Source organism: Fukomys damarensis, unplaced genomic scaffold (assembly GCF_012274545.1).
Source record: "Fukomys damarensis isolate Sample0158 unplaced genomic scaffold, DMR_v1.0_HiC HiC_scaffold_14, whole genome shotgun sequence".
Lineage (NCBI taxonomy): Eukaryota > Metazoa > Chordata > Mammalia > Rodentia > Bathyergidae > Fukomys > Fukomys damarensis.
The window spans coordinates 12898424-12912300 of record NW_022900926.1 but is presented as its reverse complement, the minus strand read 5'-3'; the positions used below and the strand labels follow the sequence as shown (position 1 = coordinate 12912300).

General features: G+C 43.4%; 1 protein-coding gene across 1 annotated transcript; it reads left to right on the top strand.

Moving 5' to 3' along the window:
- The first annotated feature begins 797 nt into the window (after positions 1 to 797).
- LOC104863983 (vascular non-inflammatory molecule 3-like) lies at positions 798 to 8207 on the top strand. The gene is given in 6 exon segments (XM_033763238.1): positions 798 to 1012; positions 1014 to 1053; positions 1166 to 1296; positions 4545 to 4654; positions 4657 to 4736; positions 7610 to 8207. Coding segments are annotated over 6 exon segments (783 nt in total). The 5' UTR covers positions 798 to 848; the 3' UTR covers positions 7868 to 8207.
- The last annotated feature ends 5670 nt before the right edge of the window (positions 8208 to 13877 follow it).

The window sequence follows — 13877 nt, the reverse complement described above, 5'->3', positions numbered from 1 at the left end:
TATAGTGAGACCCTGTCTCAAAAAACAAACAAACAAAAACAAACAAACAACAACAACAAAACACATCCTGGAGACCCCATCCAGGGCACTTGCCACCAATGACCTCGCTATAATGTGTATTTTATGAAGTTTTCAGCCAAACTTTCCAACATTTCAGACCAGTGGACACTCTCTCCCATATAAAACAGGAACCATTGCTTTTGCTGATATCATCTAATGATGCAAAAACTGAGCTGATTCTTAGCACGTGTATGTCCGACCTCTCTGGCCATTTTGTGAACTCGGTTAAAACTAGGTCTTAGCTTACACTCTGTGTTTTGTGCCCATCACAGTTATATAAGTAAATTCTCAACAGGGGGCCAGGGATTTAGCTCAGTGGCACCACGCCTGCCTCAGGAACACAAGGTCCTGAGTTTGATCCCCTGTACCGGGGGAAAAATAAAGCGAAGAATAAATTCTCAACAAATTGCTGTTGTGGTAGCTGTTGGCCCTATTGTGGAAATACTGGTTTACTGGAAAGATATATTGCGTTATATTAAAAGGTCAGAGTTCACCTGCAGTGTGTTTTGAGTTGAGGTGGACTGTCTGGTGGTGTATTAGCTCCACTTTTAGGGATGGGCTGACTCTCAGCAATGTCTACACAGCACTGCACACTTGACTCTGTCTGATTGTTACTTCTGCATGTCAATTTTCTTGCACAACATCCTTTCTCGGTTCTGTATTGCATAATATATTCATGAGAAAATAAAAGCAGCTGGCTACCAGCAGAGATTTAACTTACCTGTTTTTCTATTGTTACTAAGTATGTGAATCTCAGCTTGTTTTGGAAAGATCACTACCTTTTAGTTATGATTACACTATATTTTCCAAAACAAGCAGTGATTTCTGCCCTCTTCATCCTGAACGTCAGGGCACTGGACACTTTTGTTGCTGCAGTATGTGAGCATCCTGTCACAGTGCAAAACAGAACAGAAAGGCCTGCTTCGAATGAAGAAGCTTTGCTCCCGATGAACAGATGTTTTGGAAGAAGCTGTCAAGCTAGCAGCCCAGCAGGTATTGCCTGTTCTCTCCTGGCTGGGACATTGTGAAGGAGATTTGCAACTTGGCAAGAGTGTGGGTATATGAAATTTATAAGAAACTCTTTTGCCCCCCTTGTTTGGAGCAGGGTGCACGTATCACTGTGGCCCCAGAACAAGGAATCTGTGGTCGTTTCTTCACCAGGGAGACCATTTATCCCTATCTGGAAGATATACCAGCCCCGGAAGTGAACTGGATTACCTGTAGAGACCCCAAGAGGTAAATCAAAGTTATTACCCTTTGATTTTGGGGAAAACAAGTTGTGACAGTGGAGAATGCCAACACTAAATTCACTGTTTGTCTAATAATTTTTCTGGCAAATAGCCAGTCCATGACAACACATTTCTACTGTTTCATAGTGTGTACCATCTGGCATGTCTCTTGTTTGGAACTAACTTAAGATAATGATATTTGATTAGTCTTTGGAGTTTTATTTAAATAATTTAAATAACAGTACGAATACATACACAATTTTTGTAATATATGTGTTTAATTGGGTTTCAACAAAGTGAAAATATGGTAATATCTAGGATCTATGTTCTCAAGTACAGTCAAGGGTTCATCCATGAACACCTACTCCATTCATACAAATGGGAAAATGTGAATGAGTCTATGTTTCCAAAGAGTTTTGTTTCACCATGATTTACAGTGTGAATGAAAATAAAACAGGAAGCACTACTGAGAACATCTCTTACTGCCCCCTACCCAAGTGATACGGGGACATAGCAACCTAGATGCTCGGCATTTCGGTTCCTTTATCTGTAAAACAGGGATAATAAAGCTTCTTCTGTACTTTCCTGTGCAGTGGATTAGAGTGTCAGATGAAATGGTAGACATGGAAACAGTGTACTTCACTGCTCTTTTCTATGGTTAGCTGTTACTATCTCTTTTTTTTCTTTTCTTTTCTTTGTTTGTACTGGGGATCAAGCTTGGGTCCTTGCGCTTTCAAAGCAGGGGCCGGAACCACTGAGCTAAATCCCTGGCCCACTATCACTTATTTTTAACAGAAAGAATTCAATCCAACTTCTGTTTGCATTCTTGTCCTTAGATTTTAGTAATTATTAATAGCTGTGCCTTGGCATAACTTTCTTGAAGAAAATATGTACAACAAATTAGTTTACCAAGTAGGTTTCTTTAGGTATATTTCCTTTAAAATAATTTGTATCTAATTCCTTTAAATAGCAAATTTTAACAAGTAGTTAGTTTACTAATTTTATATTTACTTCTACCTGGTCAGAGTTACAGCTATTACACAAGAGAGGAACTTCCTTAATAATTGCGATGTCAAGCAAAGAGCTTGGCAATGTCAAACTCAGAGCTAGAATAGTAAAGTTCTGCTCTGTGAGTCAAGTCTCTCCCTGAGATTTTCACCTTTGGAAAAATATTCTCTCAATGTTACATGGTCAGCGAATCAATGTTGCTATGACTCAATACTTATGAGGCTCTCCCAGGACAGAAAGCAATCATTATTTTCTGTAATTCACAAGGCAAACATTACAATAAGTTACTCTATTTGACTAGACTGGTAAAAGTGACTTTCCTAAGGAAAAGACGGTTCATAAAGTATAATTAGACTAGGATGAATCCCATTAGGTTGAGAAGGTAAATCACAAATAAAATTTCTAACATTATGGAATCCTGTAGACATTTATCCTAAGGGAAAACTTTTAGTTCTGTGTTACAAAAGGAGAGATTCAGTTATTTAATATAATCACAGTTGTTGAAAATGAAATCCAGGGTTTCTTTCCTACTTATGTTTGTCTCTGAAAGGGATCATAGAGAGCCACATGACCATCTCTCTGTATCAAAACACTACTACTTGGAAAGCTGACTTGTCAAACAATTCCTTGAGAGTTTTTGTTTCTCCCACAAGGAACTAATACTTAGCTAAGAGAAAATTACACAAAATACATGACTGACTTGTTACACATCTTCATGAATATTGATAATATCACCTCATTTATTCTGAAGGAAAAGCAATCTAAAGAAATGGGCTACTACTTTTTCCTTTTTATCCAAAGATTAGCTCACCACCAGTTGCAGAGAGATTGGGAAGGGATCTCAAGCAGCTGCCAAAAGCAATGAAGCCATCACTGGTGTAGGTACCCACTTGACACCCTCTACTTAGTTACTGAGCACTTTCTTGGTCCCAGGGACTCTTTCTGTTGTGCACGTTCAGTTTATCATTAGTGATAGCAAATATCACTATTTGCATTTTAACTACGACAAGAAATGGAGGTGTATGTCCTCCTAACTGGTAATTAGATTAGGTGCAGTTAAAACAGCTCTTTGCATTAAGCCTAAATACCTGAGTGGGGTCTGAGTGGATTATATTACACGGACATTTTCAGTAACTAGAGAATCCACTTTCTCACTAAGAGGGACGTGGCTGCTGAGCCTTGCTGTCCTATTTTCTGCCAAAATCTACCTCCTTCTAGCTTCCCTTGGTCTTTGTTCTGCCTTCTGTAGCGCATCTGTAAACACAGCCCGCATCTCCCAAATGGGAGCCCTTCAAATATTGGAAGCCAGCTGCCACCTCGCTACACCCCCTTCTTCTTTCTAGGGTAAATGTCCCCGAATGTGGATGGGCTTTAACGTTATTCTGAAAAGCAGTTCACGGCCTATATTTTCCTCGGGATTTCTCATGGGGGCCCTAACTAAAATAGAGAGAAATGTGCATGTTGCCTGTAAGGGAAGTGAAGAAAGCCAGCAGTGTGAGTGTCCATTTACATTTTCATTGTCCACTGCTGCAGTTGTCCGTACAGGATGAGCTGCACGGGACTCGTGCTGTCTGCTGCCTGGTAATTGTGCTTCCCGCAGCACCACATATCAGCAGAAGTGCAGGACTATGGCTTGGGTGATAAAGTAGGTCTTTCTCATAGAAGAATTGGCTAAATTTCAAGGCCTGCATTGACTTTGCAGGGAACACTTCGTAAGAAAAAATGGTAGCCAGGTGTGCATGCCTATAATCCTAGCACTTCAGGAGGCTGAGGCAGGAGGATTGTGAGTTAGAGCCCAGCCTAGTAAACTTAGCAACTCTGCAAGATCCTATCTCAAAACAGCAGCAGCAACAGCAACCAAACATAAATAAATGAATGAATAAATAAGTAAATAAAACAGAAGGGCCAGGGGTGGAGCTCACTGTGAAGGAAGGCCTATATTCAATCCTCAATACTGCAAAAAAGGAAAAGACAGACGGAAAAAGTGTTGCTCTTTCTCTTTCTCCTCCTCCATCCCTGCTTCCTATTTCCCGTGTATCACTCTCTCACTACAGCCTGAAGTCTGGCACTTTCCGAGAGGTTCACTTTCACGGAAACGAAGACCATGGTGCATGTGACGTGTTAAATCTTTTCTCCTGATTCTTGTGCCTGGGCTCTAGTGTTACGGGAAACCAGCAAATAAAGCGACACTGGCGTTTTGGAAATCACTAAAGTATAGTCAGTTTTCTGGCAATATCCATTGAACAGATTTGGCAACACCCCAGGGCAAGAGCGACTCAGCTGCCTGGCTAAGGACAACCCCATCTACGTCCTGGCAAATATTGGGGACAAGAAGCCACGCGATGCCAGCGACCCTCACCACCCCCTGGTGGCCGTCACCAGTACAACACCAGCATGGAGTCCGATTCTGAGGGTAGGCTGGTGGCCCGCTTCCGTAAGGTGAGAGTATGAGAGTACCTCTGCCTTAGCTCTGCTTGGCTTCTTTTGTCTGTGATGTGTGCGTCTGCTTGTCTGTTGAATGCTGGGGAGGTACCTGCTGCAGATACACCTCATAATTCTTTCTAATTCAAATTGAAAAGGAGATTTAATTTACTTCAATTACTTCAATAAAATAGTATATGGCAGGATATTAAAACAGATATGATAATAGCCTCACAAAGATTTTGATATTCTCTAAGATAGAAAAATCTCCTTCTCTTCCACAATATCAGAGGGTTTTTTTTCCCAACTAACAATATTTTATACTAAGCTACTATTTGTTTCACTAGAGTTTCTTTGATCACAATGAAATATTATCTCAAATAGAAATTGGCCTTTTAATTAAAAAATGAAAATTTTCTTCCATATGCAATTGGAGAATGTATATCAGAAAGGGCAGGTCTGAAAAGAGGGGAATATTCCTCCTTATATACCGGGAAAAGGGTGTCCATAGAAAGGGTAGGTCTTGTTTTGGGTGCACTGTGTCCCTCAGAGTCAAACCATACTTTGCGTTCCTCTAACCCTCTTAGTTCTTGTTGACAGCTTCTTCCCACAGTAAATTTCCTTTCAGCACCACATGTGTGCAGTAACACAGAGTTTACATCTTTATGAAGAAAAAAATGCGGGAAGAGTTTATTTATCTCTCATAGCAATATTGCAAAGGCCAAATCAGGCCCTTCGGAGCTGTTTGCCTCAGGACTCAGGATGCCCTCCCACGCTGCAGGGGAGTGGAGGAGCACAGACCCCTCGGAGAACAGCAGGGGTGGGGAAGACTAATGCTAGATGGTGCCTTATTTGGCACATATTGAGCCATAAAGAGCCTGAGCCAAGCATGTGCCATACTCCTGAGCCCAGGGCCTCATGGGCTTTGGGAGCAGAAGTCAGGTTGAAAAATAAAATTCCTAGTAGCTTATGAGTTAATGAGACTTGGTTATTATTTATTTATTTATTTTGGTACTGGGGCTCGAACTCAGGGCCTCGCACTTGCCAGGCAGGCACTGTGCTGCTGAGCTACATCCCCAGCTCTAAGACTTGGTTATTGCTTTGTGTAAATTAATTTTAAATTTGCATCTTTGATTTATGTAAAGTTAGTTTCTTTTTTTAGCGGTTAGATTTCACCCCAGAAATGCTGTGGATATCTACAGTACAGTGGAAACACTGAAAATTTTAAGATTTAAGATTTTAGCCAGGGATTTAGCTCAGCGGTTCGGTGGCCTGCCTTGTAAGAGCAAGGACCCGAGTTCAATTCCCGGTACAAAAAAAGAGTAAGATTTGCTCCTGTAATGTTTAAGGCAGAAATATTCACATCGTTAATATCGTCAACGGCTGTGGCTTTATTTGCTGGTTGAGGAGAAATAAAGTCTCAGCAGGGTGAGTGCACAGCTCCTCTGTAGTTGTGTGGCAGGCACGGCTGCTGCACATGCATGGAACTTTAGGGATGTCCATCGACACTCGTGCCGGGAAAGACAATGCAGCTCTTGGCCACATCCACTGGTAATCTGTTCTGTTATTAATTTCCTCCTCCTTTGTTGTTAACAGTGCCATCTTGTTGCACCGGAAATTCAGTTTGATTTCCCCAAGGACTCTGAACTTGTGACTTTCAACACTCCCCTTGGGAAATCTGGTGCTTTTACTTGCTTCGATATTTTTTTCTCATGACCTGGCTGTGGTGGTGGTGGATGAGTTTCAAGCAGAGGATGTTCTCTACCCCGAGGCGTGGTAAACACGCTGGCCCTGCTCTTGGCTGCCCCCTTCTATTCGGCATGGGCCAGGGCCACACAAGTCAACCTGCTCCTCACAAACACTCACAACGCCAACATACACGTGGCAGGTAACTCAGTCTTCCGGCACCGAGGGTAGTGACAGTCTTGGAAAGTCTTCATCGATTTTCCAGCCACACTTCTCTTTAATGATTCACTTATTAACTCCAACACCACAAAACGAGTAATAGCGTGGGTTCCTGCTTAAGAAATGGTAAGATTTGGGGGGTAAGTAGTTATGATACATAATAATTACATTCAACTTGGGGAATTGGTACACACATATATCACATAATTAAATTCATCAGGAATTGGCACATAGATACATTGCATCTTAATTTGACTAACTCCATTGGAAAGGAGCTTTATTCTTGTGAGTAAAGCGGGGAAACATGATCTCAGTTTTACATGAAGGGAGATTTACATTAAAGAGAATGCAAGTCATAAAAATTCAAAGCCAGCTCTATAAAGCATCCTAGCCACTATTACTAGTAATATTGAAATAAGTCATCTTGTTGAGAAGACAAAACCATTTGAGACTTAGTTTAGAGTTCATCTTTTATAATATCCATGTTCAAGGTAATTCACACTCCCCTCTGGACCGCTTTGCTCTTCACTGATATAAATAAAGAATTCAAAAGGCAAATAAATTAACTAGGTCAGTAGAGAGCTGAAATCATTCTTCACATTTGGGGAGATTTCCTAGTTTCTTAGTAACTTGGCTAAAAAAAAAAAAAAAAAGCAAAGCCCAGGAAGTAAAAAGGTCACCTCCACATTCAATGACTATTTCAGTAACAGTGGGGCCTTATGGTAGACAGAGTCGAAATAGGATTTAGGCCAAGGTAACTGCTGTCTTCTTAACTGTCTTGAAAATGCTGAAGCTTTAATAACTTTAATGCAATATGCAAATTTTCCATTCATTTGTCATCACAAAGGACGTAAGGGCTGGGATGGGTGTTGCTCAGCTGTAGGGAACCTGAATAGCACAAGCAAGAACCTGGCTCCATCCTCCACACCCAGAGAAGAAGGGGAAAAATTGAAACTGGTATTTGTGCACCTTTCTGTTGAGCACAGGGAGTGGAATCTGTGTTCTCAAAGCAGTCAATGTGCATCACCGTCATGGAGACCAACAGCGGCCAGCTGGTGCTTGCAGAACTGAAGTCCCAGCCTTGCCTGGCACACCCGCTACCCTGCAGTTCCGGCCTGGAGTGCTTACACCAGAAGCATCCAGCTGAACCCACTGGGGAGTCACACTTTCCAGGGATGATTTGCTTTAATGAGTTCACCTTCACTGAACTTAAGGGGGACGCAGGGCCTGAAAGACCACTGTGAGCACAGAACATACAAGATGTCTGAGAAGCGAGTAGATGAGTTCTCCACCCTGGTTGCTGCTGACAGGCTGCACACAGGTGAAGGCTAATATTACCTTCTGGTAGAAGTGTCGGCATGTGTTGGAGTGGTCTTAGTGCTACTGCGCCTTCATAGCCTTTCTTTAAAAATTATGCTGGATCTAGTTAATTGGTCAATGTTCTATTCATCATGGTTATTCCCCCAAAATCTTTACTTTATTTAGTCTAACAAAAACAGAATCAGTTAGTATGGGATTTAGCTCAGTGGTGTCTCCGCCTGCCTAGCAAGTGCAAAGTTCTGAGTTCTATCCCCAGTACAAGACAACAACAACAACAACAACAACAAAAACAGAATCAGTTTTCTTGGTTACAAGGTAAAAACATAAAGCAAATTGGTTAGTTTTCAGGAGGCCAAGTTGAAGTTTAAAAAGCTGCAACTTTGGTGTGTTCTATTTTTCCATTAGGTAGGTGACTCTAGGGCAGTGTTTTCCAAACTATCTGCAACTGGGGTCCAACATTTTAAACTCTGACTCAGTGTAGCCATGTGGATGTGTGACTGGCTTAAAGAAGATACTGAATTCAATCCATTTATGAAATAATCCATACTAGGTTAGTAATAGCTAAAATTAATACATAATACACTCTGATTTTTAAAATCCTGGTCTACTCTATTTGGCTTCATTTAAAAAGAAAAAGAAGAAAACAATGAAAACCTTAACCACTAAATCGGAGTTAGGATTCACTAAGAAGTTGTGACCTGTAGTTTAAAAAACATGGCTTGTGAGGCAGCTTAAATATTCTGCCATTCTTCGAAATTGTGCTCTTTAGCTGAGGAATATGTCTGTGCTTCTGACTGCTTCTCTTTGCTTTCCCTGCACAGATGTGCATCCTCCTGAAATGCCAGACCACTGACCTGAGGGCCTGCAGGGAGCCCGTGGGCTCATCTTTCACCAGGATTGAATAATTCTCCCTCAGTGGCACATTTGGAATGAGTTACATCTCCCCCCAGGTTGTCCTGCGTGGGAGTCAGCTGGCCCCCCAAGAGGCACTAGGAGGTAGGAGGTTTTCAAGATGACAAATTTCTTAGAGCAGATGGTTTAGAAAATCTTCCAAATAATGGGATGCTGTTGAAATGTTATTGCTCAGCCAGGCTTGGGGGCACACATCTGTAATCCCAGCACTTGGAGGCTGAGGCAGGAGGATCGCTGTGAGTTCAAGACCAGCCTGGGCTACATGGTGAGTTCCAGGTCAGTCTTGACTACATAGTGAGACCCTGTCTCAAAAAACCAAAAAAAAAAAATGTTATTGTTCATATTCTACGAAGGGCATTTTAAAGATAAGTGGAAACAGTGATCTGAAACACAATTTGTGGTTTCAGACAGTCCTTAGGCTGTGATGGAGAAGTTGGGAATCCCTTTTCTACATAAATGTGATGTAGAGATCAAGGTAACAATTATTGAAGCCATAGAGAAATTAAAATGAAGATATTGATTGCTGACCATGGCTTCTAGCTGCTGTTCTGTTGTGCTGCATGGTGTAGAAGGTTCGAGTTAAATATGACGCATGAAAAAGTTCATTTTTAACTTGCTTTGTGGATGGGTTATTGTGAGAGTTGTTATAATGAGAATGATCATTAATAATTTGTGTAGTATTCCATTAGTTCAACAAAACAATTTTTATGGTTGTACTAGGGCTCGAACCTATAATCTTCTCAGTGATCTTCATCTCCAGCCCATTTTTTAATGCTTTATTGTGAGACAGGGTCTCATTAATTTGCTCATGCTGGGCTCAATATTAAGGGTGCTCTTGCCTCAGCCTTCCAGAGCGCTTGGATTACAGGCATGTGCCATTGTGCTGAATTTAAAGGGCACCGTTTAATACATTATTGGATTCGACCATCTCTGAAGACTTATTTGCTGCTCTGATACCCAAACCTCTTTTCTGTTAGACCCAAAGCATGAACCCAAGTCTTGGGTGCTTTGTAGTACTCTGGGCTGCTTGAGGAGTGATCTTGCCTGAGAAGGCCTCTGGGCTGGAAAGGAAGCTCTGCTCTGGAGTTAACCCTTTGATTTCTTTAATTAGGTTGCAAGGGAGGGACACGTAAGGAGCCTTCGCCTGTCTTAGTGTTGGTGCTGTATGGAGGAGTGTCTGAGAAGGACCTTCCACACTTCGGGCAGTGGCCTGGGAAATTGCAATGATCCCCAGCACCAGAGCCTTTTGGGGCTAACCTGGCAAAGCATCAGGTGTGGGTGCTGGAAGAGGGAGAGAGAAGGAGGGCCTTTAGTGTCTGCCTGGAAAAGATGCCAGAAACTTGCTGTGACAACAAATACACTTCAGATTTAAAAAGCAAGGAGTGCCCTGTGGTTTGAACATGATTTGTCCTGTCACTTTGCCATGTCCAGCACCACCTTGGGACTGTGCCAGCCATTGTGGGATGTGGTCCATGTGCCTTGGACTAGAACCATGAGCCCCAGTAACGCCCAAATACATCTTCTTTTCTTTATAGTTGACCCAACCGGAGGTATTCCGTCATGAGCAACAGATGGGAAGGGTCTGAGAATAGGGTGAGACCAGAGGGCAGAGAAGGGAAGGAGAAATAAAAACGACCACAGTCCAATATGTCTACACACCAGTTCCTGAAGATGAATGTAATTAGTATGCATTACAGGCATATGATAAGGATGTCTTTCAATTAAAAAAATTAAAAAAGACAGGTTGTGTGTGCATATGTGGTGTAGCTCATGTACGGGTGCTGCGTTCGCCTCCCACACGTGTGTGTAGTGTGTAAGTGTGGATCTGTAGAGTGGAACATACATAGAAGTGGGAGGCGAACCTGGAAAGACCCTCGCAGCAGCGTCTGCTCCTGTGTGTGTGTGTGCGCGCGCGCGAATGTCGCTTCCCCCAAGCGATGGCTGATGTTCCAGCCCGGCCGTGGGTGTCCAGTCAGCTGGGTGAGGGTTCTTTCTGTGAGTGTCTGTGAAGGCTTTAGAACTGGGGGACTGAATGCTGCCCTCCAGATACGGGCGGGCGTCATCCAGTCCCCCGAAGGCTTGAAGAGCGCAAAAATGCGGAGGAAGGTTGTGTGCACTTCCTGCTTGTCTGAGTTGGGACCGGGGTTGTCTGCTGCCTTTGATGCTTGGGCCTTCAGGTGTGGACGGAACTGACACCCGGAGCTCACCTGTCAGCCCCTCACACTGCACCCTGGCCATGTTGGGGCTCCAGCTCGCAGACGCAGTGCAGAGCACAGGACTCCTTAAGTCTCCGCACCTCGGAGACTCTGCACCTGATAGTAAATGTGTTGCATCAGTGCATGTCCTGTCAGTTCTGTTGCTCTGGAGAATCCTGATGAGTGCACATCATTTGTGAATTCACAGGCTGAACTTTGAACATGCAGAGTTTATTTGATCACAGTGAAGTGAAAGACAGACATTTGTGGACAGGGGCATCTTTTCAAGTAACTGTGAATGACTTTGTAGCTAATTAAAATAGTTCCATTATCTTTTCACCATAATCTACTTGATTTGTAGGTTCAATCAGTATGGAAATTGGATACTCTGAATGGAAATAATAAAGAAATAAATAACTTTCTTCAGATCTCATTGTTCCCATCTGAATTAACTCCATCTTAAATGCTGTCCCATTCTGGTTAAGGCCCCCCACGCAGCTTGCAGGCATCGGTTGTAACCTGTGTTGGACTGGGAGCTTCCTTACAAAGAGCCTGGTCACCTTACCCCTAGCACCTCTGGCCCACTTTCCCTGGCTCTTGGAGTGCGTCTGTTGGTCACTGATTAACTCTCGGAAGAGACTTGCTGGAGAGCAGTTGCATTTTCTGGGGAGGCTGAGGATCACCGAGTTCAGAGTTCAGAGTGCACTTGTCCCCACAGAAAGCGATGAATGTGTTCCTAGGCTTTTTCAAGGGGTTTATTCCCTTCCAATATAATTGAATCCAGTATAGCAAAGCCACAGGCCTTCTGGGCAGCAGAAAATGCCTTTGGTCTCCCCACTCCCATCTCGCTTAGATTCTGTTTTCAAGAACTGCAGCCCTCAGATGCTAGGGAGGTAATGGAGCATGGCCTGGGTGTTCTGGCCATGCATGACATGGGTGGCTTCCCTCTTTATGGTCCAACATCTGCCCCTCTGAGGCTTCTTCCTTCTTCTTCCTTCTCTTGGTGTGCACATTGGCCTTGATTTCCTTATCTCCCTTCACTGTACACAATCTTATCTAATCAGACTTCTTCCCTCTTTTCAAAATCAGATCTCATGATCATTCCTCAGCTGTCAGTCTCCAAGATGGAATGTCTGTACTGTCCCCAATGAAGTTTTACCTTGTTTGTTTGTTTGTGTTTTAGAGATAGGGTCTCACTATGTAGTGCAGCCCAGCCCTTCTCTGTCTATAGAAAAACTATTGTAACACTTACTTTGTTCTATATTTCCTTGCCCAATTCTAGAATCAAAAACAAAGCCAATGAAATTAAATTTCAATTTTGTTCTTTGGAAATGGTCATGGGACAATGTTTAGAGGTTACGCTAAAAGTGTAAAAATCCTTTTATTAAATCTTATGGCCAAAATATGTACTTACAACATGAACAACTTTATCAACTAGATTAAGGTCCAGGAGAGTGGTGACACTGAGTCCTGACCACTGAATATGAGTCCTCAGCTCATGTATCTAGAGCTGATACAGAGCTGCCCTCTTATAGTTCATTGCACGCACAGGTGCACACACACACACTACTGGCTCTTCAGAGTCCACCAGGGAAGGGCAGGAGATGACGTGAAAGCACTCAGTCCTGTTTCTTGGCTTCATTTCTCCAGTTTCAGATTCTCCTTGCTTGAATGGGACAAGATTTACTCCTGAGTTTCTTTTTGGAGCTTGCTTCCTGGGCTGGAGTCATCACTGCTCTGGCAGCAGGGACAGACTGTGGGTCAGGCTAGTGTGGGCCTCGTTCCGCCTCTTGGCAGTGAAGATGTCCCTTTTCTGCTCCAGAAGCAGCCCCTCCATCCATGCAGATTTGGCTGGAAGAGCCTGGTGGGCTCATGAAAGATTTTCTCCACATCCAAAGCAGCTTCTTTAGTGGCGCCTACCCTGTGTGAGCAGAGCAGGTGGGCAGCGTGGGGCTGTAAGTCTCATACCCAGAGCATGAGGGGTGAGGACACCAGCTCAGGAGCAGCCACAGAGACTGTCGGGCCCAGCCAAGGACCTTCTACTGCAAGCAGTGCAATGTTTCAGTGCAAGTTGCCCTTGCCTGGTGCACACTAGGGGGTCTGGAAACTCAGCATGGATGTGAGGGTAGTGCACAGGGAGGAGGAAGTGTCCCCTAGTCCTGTGACAAAGTACCAGTGTCCTACTGATCCTGCACAGGTCTAAGACCCACCTTCCGGAGTTCCTCCAGGCAAAGTTTCTTCTGTCTTTAGGGCGGAGACAAGGCAGAGAGAGTTGGAGCTGAGGTTTACCCTCCCCTTTGTCAAAAGTTAGAGGAATTGGCATTGAAGTTTCCCTTGCTCCTGTTGAACAGGCTCAGGTAAAATGCCCTCCCTCAAGGGCAGGCTCTGCTTTGGGCACTGTTCAAGATGAGCTCATTTCCCCTCTGCCTGCAAGAAACATAAGGCAATTTGTGGACTGATTTAAGTCCATTTGCCCCGAGAACTTGGTGGCACACCAGGAGAGAAAACTCAGGAGAGTGTGAGGGTGGCTTTACCTTAGCCACACTTACTTGTCTGAGGTTTCAGTGTCACGATTCTTTACACCGGGCTTCCAGTAATTAACTAAGCACAAGTCAGGTGATCCTTACCAGCGCCCTGGTTTCAGTGTGAGACGGTTCCTGCGAGCTTTTATCCTCTGTATTTGCCTGTCTTCTCTTCTGAGAATGGCAGCTTCTGTGACTTCAAATTGACATAGAGGAAATATAACTCCCAACCTGTTAGATGTCAAATGCGCTGAGGTTGTGGTCGCAAACCATCGAGGAATGAAATCGGGAACCGAAAGAATTTG